The 22,291-nt window shown below is 31.7% G+C and overlaps 1 protein-coding gene across 5 annotated transcripts in view; it reads right to left on the bottom strand.

The window, feature by feature from the left end:
• The window catches only part of RUNDC3B (RUN domain containing 3B), a 124,700-nt gene that overhangs the window by 69,248 nt on the left and 33,161 nt on the right, over positions 1-22,291 (bottom strand). For 2 of the 5 annotated variants that reach the window (XM_074340687.1, XM_074340689.1), the window contains exons 3-4: positions 8,315-8,365; positions 2,668-2,801 (exon numbers count right to left, since the gene is read on the bottom strand). In XM_074340687.1, coding sequence (XP_074196788.1) covers positions 2,668-2,801; positions 8,315-8,365 — 185 coding nt within the window. Of the gene's footprint in view, positions 1-2,667; positions 2,802-8,236; positions 8,366-22,291 lie in introns of all 5 variants that reach the window. The other 3 variants (XM_074340688.1, XM_074340690.1, XM_074340691.1) reach the window with 2 other exon arrangements.

The raw sequence follows: 22,291 nt of genomic DNA, 5'->3' as shown, positions 1-22,291 counted from the left end.
AAGGCATTTATCAGTGTAAAAAATTATGTAAGGCAGAGAAGAAAAGTAATTCAATCTAAAAGAGAAGATACTAAAGGAGAAGTATTGCTCAGACAGCCCCTTGCTTGGAGACTGGCAGGAGGCAGTGAAGGAAGAAGCAGTGGTTTTAGAAAGTGTGGTATATAAACCAAAAACAACAAAAGAACAAGACAAACAAATGAGAAACAGAAACTCATAGACACAGACAATAGTTTAGTGGTTGCCAGAGGGTAAGGGGGCGGAGGGTGGGGGGTGGGAGATGAGGGTAAGGGGGATCGAATATATGGTGATGGAAGGAGAACTGACTCTGGGTGATGAACACACAATGGGATTTATAGATGATGTAATACAGAATTGTACACCTGAAATCTATGTAATTTTACTAACAATTGTCACCCCAATAAATTTAATAAAATAAAATTTAAAAAGAAAAAAAAGAAAGTGAACTCTACAGCTTCAGAGGGTGACAAAAATCATAGCTATCAACTGTATCCAAAAACACAATTCCATATTATGAATTCTAAGCTGTTTAGATATGTTTCTAATTATGTCACTAAACTTAAATATTATAAATCATTTTTAAAAACTTAAATATTCAGTTAATGTTATACAAAATGCCTTCTTTAATTTCTGTATGTATTAGCCAATATTGTGAAATTGAATTAGCCAAAAATATTCCAAGAGAAAAAAAGAAATGCTAAATAAAAATGGATACAGAACAATAAACTTAGAAACTACGCTTTTGAAAGATGATTATTATACTCTTGCTTATTATACAGACATGTAATTTATAAGTTTATAATTGTGAAATAATGAATTAAATTATGTCTTAAAACTGTGCATACTTATTTTAATCTTTATTTTCTACTTTGTTTCATTGTGTAATTAAGTGTCAAAAATAGTAAGGAAAGCTACTATGACAATCCAATTTAAAAAAAACCTCCTGAACTAAAGTGGATACAGCTTATCAGCAGCTCAGACATCTTATAATCTTAACAATTATTGAGGACTCCAAAGAGCCTTTACATGGGTTATAGCTATCAATATTCGCTGTATTAGAAGTCAAACTGGAAACTTCTAAAATATTAAGAAGTTTAAAATAATAAATGCATTATGTTAACATAAATAACATTTTAATGACAAAAATCTATCTTTTCATAAACAAAAACATTAGTGAGAAAAGTGGATATTTTACACTTTTTCCTCAATGTATGGCTTAATAAAAAAGAACTACATATATGCTTCTGCATTCAATCTGTTACAATGTGTTGTTTTGATTGAAGCATATGAAGAAAATCTAGCTTCACACAGATCCTAGCTGGAGAAAGGAATATTTTAATAGCCTTTGCAGATAATTGTGAATATTCTTTGGTTCTGCATCGAAAGTCAGTAAGTAGTAATTTCTTAAAGGTGAATTGCAACATAGAATTTATAACCATATCAGTGAGCTTTTTCATACTGTATTACATTAAATCCACTGATCTATCTTTCCACTTTGAATGGACCCTTTTACTCATGCATGACTTTATAATTCTATGCATTGGTTCATTTGAAAAACATGAGTTATCCTGGTCTTCTATCAAGTGTCGCCACATTTCATTAAACAATTAAAAGATACACGTGGTAATATCAACATCTATGTCACCAGGAAAGTCTTTAAGTATTGGGGAGTTACCAAGTTTAAGATGGTGAATACAAATTTTCAAAAATTCTAATTTTTACATGAAAGCTTTGATTTTACTATTGGCAACAAATACTGTCAGCTGTTTTTCTTGAAGTAGTAGGCTCCTTGTGTTCAAGAAATGTCTGCCAAATGTCTAAGTCTAAAAAAACTATAATTTCTATGTTTTTCTTTCAAATAAAAATAGTATTATGTGACAAAAGTGTCTAGTTTGGCTTGCAATTCAAACAAGTGCATGAATACTTTTCCTTAAGACAATTATCATATTTCAATATGCTGCAGAAATGCTTTATGCATACTTCCCATTTTGTCATTCAGTATATGAAAAAGACAGGTACTCAAAGGTTGAGACTAATAACATTAATAAGGTTTACTACACCATCATGGACATTCTTAAGTGAAAGTGGCTTTTTTTTAAGGCTGAACTGATGGTGGGGAAGAATTCAATGACTTACTATTGTAATAGTATAGTTTGATACCATTCCCTCAATTCATGCTAAGGCGCCAGCAACTTTACCCACCATTGCTTCTGCATCAGCAGTGCAAAGGTCACCACAGTGCAAAAGGCCAATAACATTTTGGTATTACATGAAAATAGTTTTGATATTATGGATCCCCAGGGTTCTGCAGGACACTGAAAGCCACCGATTTAGGTAATTCAAGAAGTGCAGAAAAGTCACAGAATAGGAAATATTTCATTGTGCTTCTCAAAAAAGAAACTTACAGTGACTAGCTTCGTACCTTCCTACTATTCATAAGGCAAAAGTGAAGATTCCTGAGCATTCTAAAATAACTACATGCAATTAAAAAAAAAAAGGAAACAAGCCTCTGAAAGATGTTACATTTGGTCAAGTGCTTAATTCCAACAAAGAAAACAAGTATTTTAGATAGCAAAGAGCTCAACATTTTCCATTTGGGTCAAAACTGCTTAGGATTATACACATTGCATATTAATATTTACATCTTACCTTAGCTCTAGAGGAACTGACATTTTCCATATTTTCAATGCTGCAGATACAACTCTGTGAAACTTTTCGGCAAGCCACTCTGATATAGTCCCAGAAGCTACGAGGACTTTCATAACCAAACCAGGTTACTTGACCTTCAGGAGACAAATTGTAATACAAAATAAAAGAAAACGAGACTAGAAAATTCAAAATACACGAACAGAACTCTATGGTGTGGTATAGTAGTGGAAAGGGCACTGATCTCAATGTCAAAAAGCCTTAAACTGAGTCCTGTTCTACCTTTACCTAGTTGTGTTACTTTGGGCAATTTATTTAATGAATTTGAATCACAGTTTCCTCAACAATAAAATGAAACCAGATGAAGTAAAAAGGGTCGAGATACTAAAAAACATCTCTTGCAGTTTAACATCCTATTATTGTAGCATATTCTTTTAGGTATCACACAGATAATTTTCCTTGTGGTTCTAATTAAACATTAATTTAAATGTCACCAGTTGTATTCTAAAGCTTTCTCTAGTCAGAAAAACAGAAAGAAAAAAAAGTAACCCTTTTTCTCCTCTTCATAGAGATACTTCAAACAAATGAAATACTGTATAGTCTATCCTATCAGTAAACATAATAAATTAGAATCCCACATTCACTAATCATTCATAATCTTCTACCCAACCATTCTCACTTATAAAGCCATAAAGCTTGCCTAGAACTATCATTTATCTGCTCTCTTCTAGTCACCAATCCATAAAAAGTCCTTCAGACATTTACTATTCTAACCTTTCAAATTTGAGTAATTATGTGTCTGTTCATGAACAAATGTTCTTTTGTGTATTTCTTATATTAATATTTCTATGTGGGACTTTTAGTAGATCCATGGGAACCATTTTGTACTCTTAGTATTTTTAAATGGGATATGAAAGGCATCTTAATACTTTCAATTGTCTGGAATGATTAATCTTACCTAGGGAAGTTGTTTAATCTTAATGTAGAAAGATTAGCTTTTATATATTTTTAAATCTGTGCCTCTCTGTTTTCAATTATTTATCTCAAACCTTCCTTTCCCCAGTAACAACTCCTCTCTAAGCAACATCAAAAAGTATTCTTGTCAGCAAGCATCATTTAAATGGAGCAGTGTCTGAAATGATATTTGAGTGGTTTCCAACCACAGCAGCCCAGAAGAGTAACTGGCTTCTTTTAACAAATACTTATGCATGGGTTCCACCAAAACAAATAACTAGAATCTTTAAGGGAGAGGCCAGGCATTGGTGTTTTTAAAAAGATACCCTTGGTATTTCTATTATATGACTAATCAACCAATAGAAAGCCTATATATATGGTGATAGGTAACTCCTATAATTCAGGAAATTTTAAGGGCCTCCTCTCCTACAGTGAGCCAGTCCCTCCCTATCTGCTGGCATAGCACCCTGTGCTTACTTATCCTTTTAATTGCCTGTTTACTTGATTGTCTCACATATCAGGTGGTAAAATCACTAAGGCAGGGCTTTTGTCTTTAAATTGACCTCTAGCATTGACACGTGCTTGGTTCACAGTACGCATTGAATAAATATTTGTTAAGCAAATCAACTGGTAAATCAGCACAAAACAAATTATCTTAATTGCAATGCATGTAAAAATTTAAATTTAAAAAATCTAATTAGTATATTTTTATTGTGACAGTTCAATGACAATCTGGTATCAAAATGACTCCATGTTAGATTACAAATATCAAATATTCTGAACAAATATACTTACTTTTGAATATATATAAATAAAAATATAAAGGCATCTACAAATCCTTACTCAAATGTCTCTTTAAAATCAAATATTACTACCAACAAACAAACATCTATAGGAATATTTATAATCTCCCTCTTCCTCTCAATCTCTCCCCATCACTTTCCTTTGCCCCCTCTCTTCTTTAGTTGAAAAAGTTCCTGGAACTTTCTCAATATAGTTTGTCTTTAGGGCAATTTTCATGACATCAATTTGTTAGCCATTTGGATGGGCTTTTGAGTCAGGTGGACTTGAATTAGATCACTTTCCAGCTATGTAATCTTGAGCACATGACTTCACTCTGTAAGTCTGAGTTTCTTCTAAAATTGACAATTGTAGTACCTACATGATAACACTTGTAGATTAGATCATGTATGTGCAGCAATTGGTATACAGTCTAGCACAGGTGTAAATAATTACTGGTATTGTTATTACTACTATCACACTAATAGTTAAGGGACCCAAGCTCCCCTTGTGGGACTGAGATACAAACTTAAGTTTTTCCCATCGTTTTCTTACAATCTAGAAAAGTCTTTAAAATTTACTCCCTAATCCAACCTTGGCCCATATCAACCATTCTAAATTTGCTTCCCTAAAATATACCTAGTCTCAACGAATTTTTCTTTGGCTTCTATCAATTGGGATCATTCCATAATTTTAAAAAGGTAGAATCACAAGGTTTCTCTGGTGACTTTATTTTAAATTTCCTGAGTCTGACATGGCTGAAGAAAATTTATGAGAGGTTTTAAAGTAGAGCTTTTGAAAACCAAAAGAATATAACAAAGTCCGATTTTGGAGGAAAAGAAACAAAGATATAGAAAAACTAAAAATCTAGAATTAGGTTAAACAGAGAAGGAATGGGCACTAAATCCTTGGGACTCTTGCTGTGTGTAGGAGATGCTATCTATAACACTTTTACACAGGAGAGAATGAAAAGATTTCCCAGATTACAAAACAAGAAACTAGGTAATTAACCAAATGCCATATCATCATACTTTGCAGGTCCTGAAATAAACCAGTATATCTTCATGACACTTCTATCTACTCAACAAACTAAATGTGAGGATGACTTGGCTTGATTCTGCCTTCCTTCCTCTTCCATGTATATCATTTCCAAAGTGAAGTTCTTAAATCAAGACACTGAATTTTTCATATTCTGAAGGATCTGCTTTGATTAAGAGAAAGTGGATTCCCTTGTTAAAAACTTCCAAACAAACTGTCACGTAAATTGTCTGTACATCCTAGAATTCTATTTAAATAACTAAATAATTTCTGCATTTATGAAAGGGTTGAATTTAATTAAAAATAATACAGGTACTACTCAACTGGTTATTTGAGATATTATTACTTGAACATCGCTTTTCCTTAAACACAGATTAACTGAGAGCAAAAGATGTACTCGGGCTATTTGTAACCACTATTCAACAGGAAAATTAAAAAGCAAAGCTACAAGCTGATCATGCCTTTAAAAAGTAATAAATAATCACTCCCAAGATATTCTTATTTCCTTTAAAAGTAACCACAAAAGCAAATCACATTACAAGAAACTGACTAGTCTGTATCTTGAAGAAATTTTATTCCAGAGAAGAAATATGTTGTCATTAGCAATTCACTTTTTAAAGCTCCTGACGAGTATAGGTGTAGAATATGCTTTCAATTATATATATTGTTAGAAGTTGACTTTTTACCAATTACAAAGTTAAACAAGCTTTTCAAAACTTATTCCCATTCCATTAATCCAACTCTAATTCACTTTAAGCAGAGAAGTAAGTGGTGAAAAGTTTTCTATACTAAAAGGTGATCTGCTACAAACCAGCTACGTGATGTCTTTCCCACTAAACTGCCTCAATTTCGGCACCTAAAAATAGTATGTGATCTCTAGGATCCAATGTTATTCTAAAATTACTCTTCTACATTATTTAAGTTAGACATCTATTCACTTCATGTAACACATTTGTGTTTTGTTTATCTTATTTTATGGACAGAATGAGACCTTCTGAGAAGAACAACTAAAATTTCCAAAGTGGTTCTCTACTAAATAGTAGTTAATGACACATTATCTTTTGATAACATACTATAAAATATAAATGAATCTGTTATGTGCCTTCCTTTCTCCACCCTTTGTACTAGTGCTTAGCTATGTAAAGAGCAAATGAAAACCTGGTCTTACAAGCTGAAGTTCTCTTAACATTAACATATATCACCTAGATGACAATACCAAAGAGCTGCTATTCATCTAGACAAGCAGTATAAATAGTCACATCAAATTTTAATAAATCATTCCAATATCACTGCAAATATTTTCAGATATTTCAAGGAAATAGGTTACTTATGGATTTATTGTTGCCAATATAATAATATATAGATATTTAATATCTATATTAATATATAGATATTTAACTTTAAACTTTGTAGCAGCAATCCTAAGTTTCTTACTGCTAATTTATAAAATCAGTTTAAAATTTTCCACTATTTTTTACTGAACAGAGAAAATTCCCACTTCTGTAAGCGGTTAGAATTATTTCCTTTTTAAAAATAGTAGTAGTATTGGTTGAGGTTCATATTTATTTAGATCACTCAGCTTTGAAAGTAAAATCATGACCTTAATTTTTGAAATAAATTCTCATATTAATGTTCTAAAAAAGAAAACAAATTTAAATACTTTAAAAATAACTTTAATTACACTTTAAGCTGAATCTTAGTAAGTATGAGTCTAGACTAGATAATTGTACTTATATTGCTAGCTCTGTATGTTACTTATTGGATGCTTCAAGGAAATCATTTAGCAACTATGAATCACAGTTACTAATACATAAAATGTATTTATTATCTTTTATTACTAACAACATCTTGTTCACTGGTAAGGAATTTATCACAAATATCGAAACTATGTATCTATACCATAAGAATAAGTCAATTATTAATCTTCCAGAACAAAAAATTAAGATAAACAGGTTTATCCAAGAATCTGAAAACTGAATTTGACTTCATAGGCTTACTTATCCCAGTAATTTTACCATCTTTCCAAGTAGAGTACAAAAGTTTTGGTTTTTATTTTCTTCCACCAGCATTTTTAATATAAGGTTTAGATTACCAGCAAATTAAATTAGAATACCAAAGGCTGAACTCCATACACAGAGCTACATATAAATGTGTAGACCTGAAGAAATCAAGCGTGATTTGTTTCAGTAGTGATTAAGTTTTACTGTAATCTTTAAAAATGAGTATTTCTTTTCTAATTAAACAAACATAATAAAAGGTTAGTTCATAAGTACAGAGGCCTAGTAGTGTTTTACACACAGCAGCAACTCAATAAAAAAGTTCTGAATAAGTGAATAAAGGAATGCATTCTCCCTGGGAGAAAGGAAACTAAGGAATATATTCCCACTAATGGTTCAAAAATGGCAAAGCAGTTACCATTGATAGTGCTCATGTAGGTTTTACTGAGTGATTTCGGAAAATTTACACAGCTTGCCCCAGCCCCTGGTTTGCATGTAATAGAAATATTACTACACAGCAGTTATAAAATTGAGGAAATAGCCAATAACTCTTATATCATTAAGGGTTCTAATAACACACATATACTTGATTAATAGTGTTAAAACCATGGAACTTAATAGAAATATGGAGGGGGTCACATGGGAGAGGAAGGAGAGTAAATGGATTATTATATTGTGTGGGTTTACAAAAAAGATTTTAATTTAAAAATTAGTACAAGCATACTTGTGCCCTCTGAATTAACAAAACCAAAACCAGAAAGCTTTGCAAAACCCATGCAATGTACTAAAAAAGATCACTTAACTGATACAGCCCTCCCCAGTAAGTCAATTCCATGCTCCCGAGCAGCTCAGTGGCGGGAGACATCACCAGCATAGAGTACCTTGAAGAGGTATTTGGAGATGAGCCAGCCATCTGCAACTTTGGGAAATCTCTTTAAAAAAAATAAACAACAACAACACACAGATATTTAAGAAACCTGCCATCAAGTTTATAATTGCAAACTGAATACCCCAAGTAAGATGGCTACACATAATTTTGACACAGTAAACACTAAACTCATGTAAAATGAATCTGAGCTACATTCAGCATGTAACTCAAGCTGGTTCCTTGCAGCCTATTCTATTGGAGAGACTAGGATGTATGTAAGTCACTGAAATAAGTAAGAAGTAGTTGTTCCCTATTTACTTCTATCTCCATCATTCTTTCTCAAACATAATAAACTGGTAACAGAACACAAAATGAGAAAAGCTTAACTGAATTTGCTAGATTTGCACCTCAGAATTAATAAACTTGGTTAGGAAAATTACTTATTGAACTCAAAAAGTTTAACTTTAAAAATACACATTTTTACTGCTAACTTTTCTAAAAAGTTACAAACAAATTCATTTTAAAGAGCAGTCCTCTTGTTTTGGCCTAAGAAGAGTCAGAGTTTGTATGTTGTTGTTTTTTTCTGAATTATGAGACTAGAACTTAGATATTTGGTAAAATGTTATTCAGTTTAACCAATGTTGACTAAATGCCTACTCTATGCAAAATACTTTTATTTCCTAAAGCAGCTTCCAATTATTGCTTAACAATAGCCATCTGGAAAAGCACTATAAATTCTTACTATGTTGTTTGGAAATTCTTCATATATTTATACAGGAAAACTCCAAAGCTAAATTTCTGAAGTCACATTCATAACAAATGGAATTTTCTTCTCTCATAAGAAAACACTGAAATCTCCAATAGGACATGGTCCCACACCTTTCCAAATACTTAGAACCTTTACGAAACCAAACAAAAACTAAACACAGTAATATATTAATACATAAGGAAGGAGTTATATACAATTGTGCTATTGACTGCATTTATGTCTCTACCATTCATTCTTTATCCTCCAACCTCCATTTGTAACATCTTAAACAAATATTAAATTTGGAAACACATATCCAAAAAGATAAATAATTTGGTACCCCAATTGAAGACCATATTAGAACATAATGCCCTAGCTGCAATACAATGACAATAAGAATGAAAATTTCTCAGAATTGAAATATAAATCAGAACAGAATGTTTTTCATTACAAATATTAAGTATACCAATTCTTAATGTTTAAACCACATTTACTATCTCTGCTCTGAAAACAAGGTTATATATTTTATTTGTAGTCATTCATGTAATCAAAAAGTTACCAAAGTAAAAACAATATCCAGGAAAATCGTATTTGAAGGAATTTTACTTCAAAAACGTTAACAAATGAGATATATCTAGATTTATGTCATGACTTAAACAATTCCTGGTATAAAGTAGAAAATAATTACTAAATCTCTTTTAAAACTCAATTTATAGATTAGGGTGTTTTTGTTTCAAGCTGTTAGTCTTTATGCCCTGGTTATGCATATTATTTTTATCTTGGCTGTGAAACGTGAAAAATTTTAAAACCAAAATATTTTCACTTATTTGTAGGCATTACTTGCTTTAAGCATAATTTCTCATTCTAGGTCAGTTACAAGCAACCAGAAGCATCCAGACCAAATGACAATCCACTAGATTCCAAATTATCTGCAGTCAAATTTCAACACCTCTGTCATTTTACAGATGGAAAAGCAGAGACCCAGAGAGAACCTGCCTAGACCCAGCACATCTCGGCTCCTTGTAGCACATGCTGATCTACTCCTTTGATTATAGACAAGATCTGACAGGTGGAAGAGATTCAGCCAGTTGGTTTTCCTGCTTGGTTATGAGTTTTCACAGACAGCCTCATAAATATAGAAAAATGATGGGGCAGTAGACATGAAGTATAATTGGGGTGAATATTTTTCACATAAAATTTAAAACCTTAGCATAGTTGCTGCCCAAAGTGTACACACACACACACACACACACACACACACGACAAAGCTCACATTATTTCAAAGTGGCCCAAGCAGTGCTTGTCTGTAGAAAAGGTTCTCATTTGCAATTGAAATAAAACTTTCATTTTAAAATATATAATATTAAATATTTATTTTATTTAAATATATTTATTATAAATATAAATAACATTTATGTATTTAAAATAAATGTTAAGAGAAAGTATTTTACTGTTAAATAGCTTAGAAAAACAGCTGAGACAATACCAAATAAGCAAAATAAAATGTTTTGTTCAAAAACAAAATTTATTCAAATGCACCATTATAATCATATTACATCGAGTGATACTAGGTGTTAGTTTCTGAAATTTCAGTCAAAAGAAGAATCTACAAAGGGATGGATATGTAATAAAACAATGCTTAATCATGCTAAATATATAATATTTCCTGACCCAAAAGTATATAATTTTAAAAACAAATAAAGATAAATGCAACTTTACAATCCTTTTATTAATGTGGAAATTGGCCCTCATACAAAAAAAGATTACTGAACCCTGCTTTAAACAAATGAATTGGCCTTGGTGATAAGAATGAATATAATTCTAATCCATGAATATGACATTTATTCCTCCATTTTTTTCATGTTAGCCCTCGTTCCAACTTCACCTTTGTATTTATTTTTATTTCTTTGATGACTGAACTACATTATCATGACTGATAAAAACTGAGGTGTTAACAACTATGTAGAAGGTGAATTTTCTGCCTTTGCTACTTTTCTCTTTCTGTTTGTGTATATATTTATGTAATAAAGTTATAGGTAGGTCATTTTATTTTTAAATGATCCAAGATGGATATTTTTTTTTTTTTTTGGAATTGAAAGTGTTTATTTCTCGGTCATATGAGGTCTCTTAACTTTATAGGGCAAATGAACGTTTTTAAGTAAGTATAAAAGCATCTTAGCCTTTACAATTCATTCTAAAACTGGATGAGGCCAGAGCAATGGAAAATGATCTTGGCATATAAAGAACAAGCTTCCATTAATTTCTGGAAAAATCCTTATTATTGCAGATTGGTGCAGTCACTATGGAAATCAGTATGGAGGTATCTCAAAAAACTGGAAATGGAACTACCTTATGGCCCAGCAAAATGGATTTTTGAAAGAGCCCTAGATGGCTCAATTGTAAACTGACAGCCACTTGTAAGGCAAATAACAAAACTGATTAAAAATTATCAGATAGTAATTCAGAATTTTCCCAAGTATTCTTTTTAAATAGGCAATACCAGAGGTAAATACTCTCTTTTGTCACTGATATTAATGCAAGTCTTTTTAATTTATTGGGGTGACAATTGTTAGTAAAATTACATAAATTTCAGGTGTACAATTCTGTATTACATCATCTATAAATCCCATTGTGTGTTCACCACCCAGAGTCAGTTCTCCTTCCATCACCATATATTTGATCAATGCAAGTCTTAATGTTTAAAATTTTGAATCTTCAACCATGTAGGCAAGAGAAAACTCGTTCAGTGAAGCAATATTTACATTTGCAATATACACTATAATTCAGCTAGCAATGAAAACAATATTTTCTTTTTTATGTGGCCATTTTCCATTTCTTAATAGGTTCTGAAATAAAAATTAGAATATTAGATTACATAAACAAGCATCTCTTTAAAATTAAAAAAAATGACAAGATTTAGGAACTGAAATTATGATGCTCTCGAAAAATTAACTAAAGTCCATTAAATTGTGAAATCTTTTCCCTGTTCTATATTTATTTCCTTTAAATTAGCAATATTAGAGCATTAAAAACTGATTTTTAAGGAATTTTATTTTTTTAATTAAGTTTATAGGGATAACAATGGTTAATAAAATTACATAGGTTTCAAATATACATTTCTATAATACATCATCTGTATATCACATTGTGTTCACCACCCAGAGTCAGTTCTCCTTCCATCACCATATATTTGACCCCATTTACCCTCTTCTATCACCCCTGTCCCGCCCCCCCCGCCCCCGTACCATCTGGTAATCACTAAACTATTGCCTGTGTCTATGAGTTTTTATTTGTCTTACGCCTTTGTTGCTTTCAGTTTTATAGCCCACATATGAGTGAAGTCATATGGTTCTCGACTTTTTCTGTCTGATTTATTTCCCTTAGCACAATAATCTCAAGATCGATCCATGTTGTCACAAATGACAGTATTTCATCTCTTCTTACGGCAGAGTAATAATCCATTATGTATATATGTACCACATCCTATTTATCCAATCATCTATCAAAGGACACTTTGGTTGTTTTCATGTCTTGGGCACCATAATAATGCTGCAATGAACATCAGGGCACATATACTTTTACAGATAAATGTTTTCAGATTTTTGGTGGTAGATAGCCAGGAGAGGGATTGCTGGGTCATATGGTAATTCTATTCGTAATTTTTTGAGGAACCTGCACACTGCCTTCCATAGCAGCTGCACCAGTCTGCTTTCCCACCAACAGTGTATAAGGGATCCTTCATCCACAGCCTCTCCAACACTTATTATTTATCTTGTTGGTGATAGCCATTCTAACTGGTGTGAGGTGATATCTCATTGTGGTTTTGACTTGCATTTCCCTAATAGCTAGTGAAGTTGAGCATATTTTTCATGTTATCTGTTGGTCATTTATATGTCTTAGAAGAAGTTTCTGTTCATGTCTTCTGCCCGTTTTTTAATTGGACTGTTTGACTTTTTGTTGTTGAGTTGTATGAGTTCCTTATGTATTTTGGATATTAGCCCCTTTTTGGAGGTGTTGTTTGCAAATATCTTCTCATTCGGTTGGTTGTCTTTTTCTTTTGTTGATAGTTTCTTTTGCTGTGCAGAAGCTTTTTAGTTTGATATAGTCCCAATCATTTATTTTAGGTTTTATTTCCCTTGCCTTTGAGGTCAAATTCATAAAATCCTCTTTGTACCCAAGGTCCATAAGTTTAGTACCTATGTTTTCTTCTATGCAGTTTATTGTTTCAGGTCTATGTTTAGGTCTTTGATCCATTTAAAAGTGAAGTTCATGTAAAATAAACTTGAAAAATTCTCCAGGTGTAACAAAGTTTAAAACTAGTAATAAATCTCTCATTCTGTAAATATTTCAATTTGGGGGTTTAAATGACTCCTTGGAAATACTGGTTTGGTTGTAAAATATAAAGACCATTTGGTCTACATCTCTTAAGTATAAATACTTGAGATATTTTTCTTGCTTTTCACCCAGAAATGCCTACAACAAATACAGTAATTAATTATGACAATCATATGGCTCCAAACAGAAGCATTAACCAAGTATTTGGGAACTGTGTATTTTAGAAATTTAGACATTCAGAATTATATAAAACATTACAAAACTAAGACAAGAAAAATATTTCAGACGTTCCAAAACAAATAATAAACTCAAATAAAAAATGATAAGCATAAAATGAAATAAGAAACTACTAACTATGTAAGAAGACTAATAACAAGGGAGAAAAAAGGTCATTATTGATCAAAATGGGCTATATAAAAACTAGTTCCATGTAAACACTTTTTTTCTATTCTAGCGTAATTAAGAAAACTCCATAAAAGAAACAGGCAAAGGTCATAACCAGGAAATTAGGAAAAAGAGATTAATAACTATGAAAATATATTCAATCTCATTTTCAGATAAATACAAATCAAAGCAAAATATTTTATCTATTTCATATTAATAGAAAGCCAAAGAATATATTGTCCCCCTATCAAATAAAAAAATAAAACTATTAGTAATAGTACGATGAGGATATGAGAAAAATAACAATTACATATATTATTGTTAGTACAACCTTTCTGGTACATGATATAGCAACATGTATCAAACAAAATAAAAGTACATACATCAGAACGTACATAGAACTTAATTTCAGTATTTATAATTCTAAGAATTCATTAGCTATTATTACTACTAGGAAATAATTTTAAATAAATTAGAAAACTATAATTTTAAAGAAATTAGAAGACGAATGTTCAGTGATATATATAACAAAGTGTTTATGAAAATGAAAATGTGGAAAAAATAAATAGGAAATTATTGTTCATATAATGGAATATTATGTGCTTATTAAGAATGAAATGGAAATATACTCAAGAGAATAGAGAACATATGTTCAAGCAAAGACCTGTATGTGGATATTCACAGCAACACTGTTTATAAGAGAAAAAAGTAGAAACAATCTAAAATGTCCATTAAATCAGTATGGCAGAGGGTCTAATCCACTGCTCACTGTCTACAGTAAATGTTGCCATTATTGTTGATATTCTTGTTTGCATTTCTCACTACATAGTCCTAGATAGGGAGTGAGGACAAGTTATGAAAAATATCAATTCCTAAAATAATCAATATGTAGAATGATCAAAATTTATAAATTGCAGTTTGTAGAAGTTTTAATAAAAATATTTGATTTTTGATTACACACAATCAAATGTACTTATGTAAAATAAAATGAAATAAATAAAATGTCTATTAAATGATTAATGGATACACAAAATGTGATGTATCCATATGATGGAATATTATTCAGCCATAAAGAGGAATGAAGTACTGATATATGCTACAACATGGATAAACTTTGAAACATTATGTTAAGTGAAAGAAGCCAAACAAAAAGGCCACATATTTTATGATTTAATTTACATGAAATGTCCAGAATAAATAAATTCATAAGGACCAGAAGCAGATTAGTGGTTTGCAGGGAATGGGGGAGGAGAAAAAAGAAAGCGACTGCTTAATGGGTATTGAGTCTCATTTTTAAGGTGACGAAATGTTCTGGAACTAGACAATACTGACAGTTGAATACATTAAACACTGACATTTTAAATATATTAAAAACCAATGAATTGTGTATACTTTAAAATGGTTAAAGTAGTGAATTTATGTTATATAATTTCAAGTTTTAAGATTAAAAAATACAAAGTACAATGGAAAATATAATACAGCCAATACACTAAGGGCAAAATACAGATCATAACAAAGTAAATATAAATATATATATATACATATTCATATATATGTAAAATATGTGATAGATACACAAATTTGCCAGCTAAAATTATATCTGGGATTTCTGAAAGTTTCTGTTAATACTTCCCATAGCTTTACAACTTGAATCTCTTGTCATTTTGGCAAAAAATAACTGGTAGTCCAAGAAGTCAAAAGTATATATACAGAAAGAAGTTAAATTCGAGAGGTTAAAGAGGAATTGTGATAGAGCTTTTTTCTTTTCTTCCCTTTTCTCCTTCCTTTTACTTTTTTAAAATATAGTAGAACATTAATAGGAATGTAAGCAAAGTCAAGTAATCTATATGGCTGTTAGGGGATAAATACCTTAAAACAAAAAAAGAGGCTTTTCAAAAGGCACCAGAAAAACAAGAAATGATGAGGGTTATAAGCTAAAGAATAAATAAAGTATAGTAATACGACTTCAATTGACAAAGATACACAAAGAGTATGGAAATTTAAGTGATACTTAAATTTTTCCAATTACTAACCTTTTTCACCCTACTTGGTTTAGAGACTAAAGCAATTTAACTGAACTAAATTTACCATGCCACATATAACCCTGATATTTCAAGAATTCCTTGAATATTATGATTTTCTGAGGTACAAAATCCACTGAGGCTTTACTAAATTTCCAAGTACATAACTTAAAAGGGTGTTTCTCAGAGAGGCTTTGTCCATTGTCTAAAAGCCAAACTCTGGTAACCTTCAGAACCACTTTCTTATCTATTCTATCATGTTTTGGCCTGAGTATATGGGTTTTTATTGGGTAAGTTGAGTTCATATGCTACCACAGAAACAATTCAAGTTTCATATTGTGTGCAAACCAAGAATCAAAAGTTGGAAAACCTTCAAAAATGAACAAAGAAAATTCAAAAGCCAAATGGACAGGTTTATCTTTACCATTGTTTGTAACAGTGTTTATACTGCACTTCAAAAGGTGGCCCCATGGGGAGGTAACTGTTTATCATCTAAGTCAGGAAGAGCTTTGAGGTTCAAGCCAGTGTTCCAGAGAAATGCTTAGGTATCATAACAGTCCAGTTGGACTGGAGAAATTCTAAAATGTCAAGTCACAGGCATTCTAACTCATTTTAAGAATCTGAATCCAGATGTCATCAGAAAAAAACCCCAGAGATTATTATTGCTGCATTAAGAAATCTATTTTCCAATAAATATTCACTGAGTGCCTACCATAGCCCTGGTATCGCTCTAGAAATTTGAGATGCATCAATGGACAACACAAAGATCTTTGCCCTGGTTAAGCTTACATTTTAGTGGAGGCAAAGAAAGACACTGAACAATAATCATACTTACTAAATTACATAATATGTTAGAAGACTTAAAAAAGTAGTAGGGCAGGGAAAAGAGGTCAGACTTGCTTGAGGTGAAAGGAGGGAGGTGATTTATTGTGGAAGGGTGTAATCCTCATGAGCAGTTTTGAAACAGATGGAGGAGTTAATCATTCAGGTATCTAGTAGTATTTTCTGTATAGAGGGAACAGCCAATGCATTGGTGCACTATGGCAGGAATATACCTGGCACAGTTAAGAAAAACCAAAAAAAAAAAAAGATGCTAAAGTACAGGAATTTAAAAACAGCAAAAAAAGGATTTACTGTACACAGTGTAACTGGAAAACAATGTTCAGAATCAAGGCAAAATCTAAATTGAATGTGAGTCAGCAAGCCCAACATTAATAAGTATAATTAGCAGATTAATTCACAAGACATTTGACATATTGTCTCATACTGCATTTTTTCCCCGTAAGTGGTATATTACTAATTAATAGTCTATAGTCTTCTATGCTACTCAGAAGCTTTTTCATTTTAATCAGTTATTTTCCATAAAACCTTTACAAAATTCACTACTATATCCCATTTTCATACCACCTAGCTGAAGATTACAAGATTGTTTCTGATCACTTAACAGCTAAACTTCATATTTTTCTTAAACTGTGTAGCCTACTAGTCCATAATTAAAGTCACAGGTGACATTTTAAAAAATTAAATTTTAATTTTTATTTGCGGCATTTTTATGCCTCTTTTCTGTGTGAAGCCGTCCCTGACTCATCCAAGCAGAATGGATTATTCACTCTTTCATGCTACATCACACTCATTAATACTTCTGTTATGATTCAATGACAGTGCTACACACCATTATTTGTTAATGTATTCCCCTTCTGCCCTCCAAGACTGAGTTTCATGTGAAAGCATGCCTTAATGATCTTTGTATAGTAAGACGCTAGCCTTGGGCCTAGACTAGGATTGCTAAATAACGAATAAATGGAATAAACAGTGCACGTATGTGTGGAAAACATTAGGGGAAAAGGGAAAGCAAAAAAAGAAAAACGAGGAAGGCATATGTGAAGTGTCAAATTTAAGTCATTTGCTCCTGAAAAAGAACAGGGAATGCATGCTATGACTCATTTCTAAAACAAAGAAAACTAAGAGTTACATTTAGCCAAGAAAAATGTGGAAAGGGTAATGGTAAAAGAATGTTCCTTGGGGTTCCTTTCTGCTGGGCCCTATGAGAAACTACCTAATTTCTTAAAGTAATTGGGGATGAAGAAGTGGAAATTTTAAGTATTACAAAGAAAAGTGGACTCCCTCCCCATTTTAAAATGTTTTAAAGGGAAGCAATAGAATTTGGAGGAATTATGAATATATTTTTTAATTTACAGTAAATTTACTGTCAGTATACAGATACATGATTTTTAAAAAATGCAAGAAGTCATGTAACCATGACCACATGAGACATTAACAGTTCCATCACTCAAAAAAACTCATGGGGACACTATATAATAGACCCCCCCCAACCTCTAACCTCTGATAATCACTGATCCTATTCTCTGACATTATAATTTGGCCTTCCTTTTCTAGAATGTCATATAAATGGAATCATAAAGTATGACCTTTAGTCTCATCTTTCACTTAGCATAACGCATTTGAGATGCATCCATGTTGTTATGTGCAGAAACAGGGTTTTTCCTTTTTACTACTAAGTTTCTCCACTGTACAGATATATGACCGTTGGTTCACCCATTCATCACATGAAGGACACGGGTCATTTCCAGTTTTTAATGATTATGAATAAATCTGCTATAAAACAGGTCTTTGTGTAAACATAAGTTTTCACTTCTCTTGAGTAATGGAGTGAGACTGCTGGGAAACCATTTTGCATTCATTCTCACCAGCAATGTAAGTAACTTATGAGAATTTAAATTTCCCCATATCCCCACCAGAACTTGGTATAGGTATATAATCACCCGATTGTGGTTTTAATTGCATTTCCTGAATGACTAATGATGTTGAGCAGCATTTTATATGTTTACTTGCCACTTGTGTTTCTGCTTTGGGGAAATGTCTGTTCAAATTTTTTGCCCATTTTTAAATTGGGTTGATTGTTTTCAGACTATTCTGTTTTGACAGTTCTTTGCATATTCTAGATACAAGCCTTTTGTCAAATATGGGATTTGCAACTATTTTTCTCCCAGCCTATAGCTTGTCTTATTCTCTTAATAGTGTCCTTTGAAGGACCACAGTTCCTAATTTTGATGATGTCTACTCTATCATTTTTTGCTTTTATGGACTGTGCTTCTATTGTATTTAAAATCTATTTGCTAATTGAACGTAATAAAGATGTTCTATATTTTTTGTTTAAGGTTTTTATACTCTTACATTGAATCTACAATCCACTTTGAAATAGTTCTTGTATATGTTGTGAGGTATGGGTCAAAGTTCAAAGGTATCCCATTGTTCCAGTAGTATTTATTGAAAAAGATTATCATTTCACCAGTGAATTGCCTTTCTTTGTCAAATATTAATCAAGCATATTTGTACATATCTATTTCTGGACTCTATTCCATTCCATTGATATATATGTATGTATATGTTCTCACAAATAACATACTATTTTAATCACCATCTTGAAAGTAAGTCTAGAAATCAGATAGTTTGAGTGTGCAATTTTGTTCTTCCTTTGTGAAATTGTTTTGCCTACTTTGTCTAGCTATACATAGTTTGATATATACAAAAAGCCTGCTAAGACTTTGATTGAAATTGCATTAAATCTTTAGATCAATATGGAGAGAACTGACATCTTAACAGTGTTGAGTTTTAGGAGAATTATCCCATCGAAAATCTTAATAGTACTAAGGTTCGATAGATGCCTGCTACAGACTGAATGTACAGGGATGATGAAACTCCATCCCCAATGTGACAGTATGTGGAGGTAGGGCCTTTGGGAGGTGATTAGGTCATGAGCCCTCACGAATAGTAGGGCCTTTATAAAACAGATCCTAGAAAGCTCCCTCACTCCATCTGCCATGTGAGGACAGCAAAAAGATGGCAATCTATGAAACAAGAAGCAGGCCCTCACTAGGCCTCACTAGACATCAAATCTGCCAGTGCCTTAATCTTGGATTTCCCAGTCTCCAGAACCGTGTGAAATAAAATTTTATTGTTGTCTATTGTGTTCTGTTACAGCAGCCCAGACTAAGACAATGACCTTTAAGGAAGTTATTTCCTAATACCTAGTTGGCAGAGAGGTTTTATAACAAATGGATGTTGAATCTCTTCAAATGGTCTTTTATGCATCTATGGAGATGATTCTGTATTTTTTATTTTTTTTAGTCTGTTAATAAAGTGAAATATATGAATTCATTTTTTAAATCTGAAACAGCCTTCCATTACAGGGATTGACTTACTAATACTTATTGAGGATTCCAGTATCTATGTCCATGAGGGATATTGGTCTATGGTTTCCTTTTCTTGAAATATTTTGTCTAGTTTTGCATCAGGCTAATACTGACCTTGTAAAATGAGTTGGGAAGTATTCTCTCCTCTCAATTTCTGGAAAAGATTGAGTTGGTTGTAATCAACAGTGAAACCAGTAGGCCTAGAGTTTTCTCTGTTGGAAGGTTTTCAACTAATAATTCAATCTTATTAGTAGATTTAGGACTAGTCAGGTTATCTAGTTTGCAAGTCATATCAGGGTTTGCCTCTCAAGAAATTGATCCATTTCACCCAACTTGTCAAATTTCTGATCAGAATTGTTTATAGTATTCAGTAATCTTCTGGATGTAGAGTCTGTAGTGATATGTTCTCTTTTATTCCCGATAATGATAATTTGCGTTTTCTGTTTTCTTGGTCATTCTAACCAGAAGTTTATAAATTTTATTAATATTTTCAAACAACAAGCCTTTCATGTCATTAGTTTTATCTATTGTTTTTGTGCTTTAAAATTTCATTTTCTGCTTTTACCTTTATTATATCCTCTTTATGCTTCTTTGGATTTAATTTTCTCTTCTTTTGTTAATACTTTAAGGTGGAATCTTGACTTTAGACCTTTCTTCTTTTCTAAGTTTTTAACATTTTTAATATCTCCTTTAATAAGCACTTCTTTAACTTCATCTCATAAATTTTGATATTAGGTATTTCCATTTTTCATTCAGTTCACAATACTTTCTAATTTCCCTTGAGACTTCCTCTTTGACCCATGAGTTATTTACAAGTCTTTTTTAAAATTTCCAAATATTTGGTGATTCTTCAGCTCTTTCTGTTCCTAATTTCTAGTTTAATTCTGTCATGGTCAGAGAATATACTTTGTATGGTTTCAGTTCTTTTAAATTTGTTAAGGTTTGTGATATGACTCAGAATAAGATCTTTTTAAATGTTCCATTTGCCCTTGAAAAAAATAAAAATTTTGCTATTGTCAGGTGGTTTATGAATGTCAATTAGGTCAGTTAGTTGATAATATGTTGTTCAAATCTTCTATACTGATTTTCTGTCTATTATTATAAAAGGAGTACTGAAGTTGCCAAGTATAGTTGTGGATTTTTCTATTTTCTACTTCTCCAGTCAGTTCTATCAGCTTTTGCTTTTTGAGGCTCTGTTAACTGCATACATCAGGATTTGTTATGTCTTGCTGGTAAACTGACTCTTTTCATTATGTAAATGTTCACCTTCAATCCCATCCTCACAATTTTCCCTATTCTGAAATCAACTTTGTCTGATATTTATACAGTCACTCCAACTTTCTTTCAATTAGTTTCTGCATGGAATATCTTTTTCTAACCTTTTTAACCTATTCATCTCACTTTATAGTGGATTTCTTTATATACCAAGTCTTTTTTTTTAACCCAATCAATTTCTTTTTATTAGTGTGTCTACACCATTTATATTTAATGTAACTACCAATATGGATGGACTTAGGTCTACCATTTTATTATTTTCTGTTTATCCTATATTTTTCTGCTTTCTTTTGAATAATTTATAGCATTCCAGTTTAATTTATTCATTGGATTTTTTGTTAAATCTCTTAGTATTTTTATGGTCACTGCTTTAGAGATTAAACAACATAAAACTTAACCTTCAGTCTACTTGCAGTTAATTATTTTACCATTTCAAGTAAAATATATCACCAGATAGGTCCCTTTACTTGACCCTCTTTGTTTTAAATGTCATTTATATTATAAATGCAAACACTGAAACCTCCCAAGCAATGTTGTAATTTTTGCTTTCAACAGTCATATTTTAAAGATCTTAAGAAAAAAATCTGCTATATTTACTCAGATATTTACCACTTCAGTTACTCTTTTTTTCACTCATGAAGCTCCATGTTTCCCTCTGGTATCATCTCCTTCTAGCTTGAAGACCTTTCATTAGCATTTATTTTAGACTAGGTCTACTAATAATAATTCTTAGTTTTCCTACAGCTGAGAATTTCTTTATTTTGCTTAATTCCTGGGGTATAGACAGGATGTAGACTTCTGAATTGGCAATTCTTTTCTTTCAGAACTTGAAAGATGTTCCTCTGTCTTCTGTCTTCCATGGTTCCTGATGAAAATCCTGCCGTCATCTGAACTGTTGTTCCCTATATGTAATATTCTATTTTTCCAGCTGCTTTCAAGATTTTTTCTTTATCTTTTATTTTCATAAGTTTGATTATGATGTATCTTGGAGTAGTTAACTTTGAATGTATCTC

This window comes from Rhinolophus sinicus, linkage group LG09 (genome assembly GCF_036562045.2).
Source record: "Rhinolophus sinicus isolate RSC01 linkage group LG09, ASM3656204v1, whole genome shotgun sequence".
Taxonomy (NCBI): domain Eukaryota; kingdom Metazoa; phylum Chordata; class Mammalia; order Chiroptera; family Rhinolophidae; genus Rhinolophus; species Rhinolophus sinicus.
Note: the sequence above shows the minus strand (reverse complement) of the source record. Positions and strands in the feature narration are given on the sequence as shown.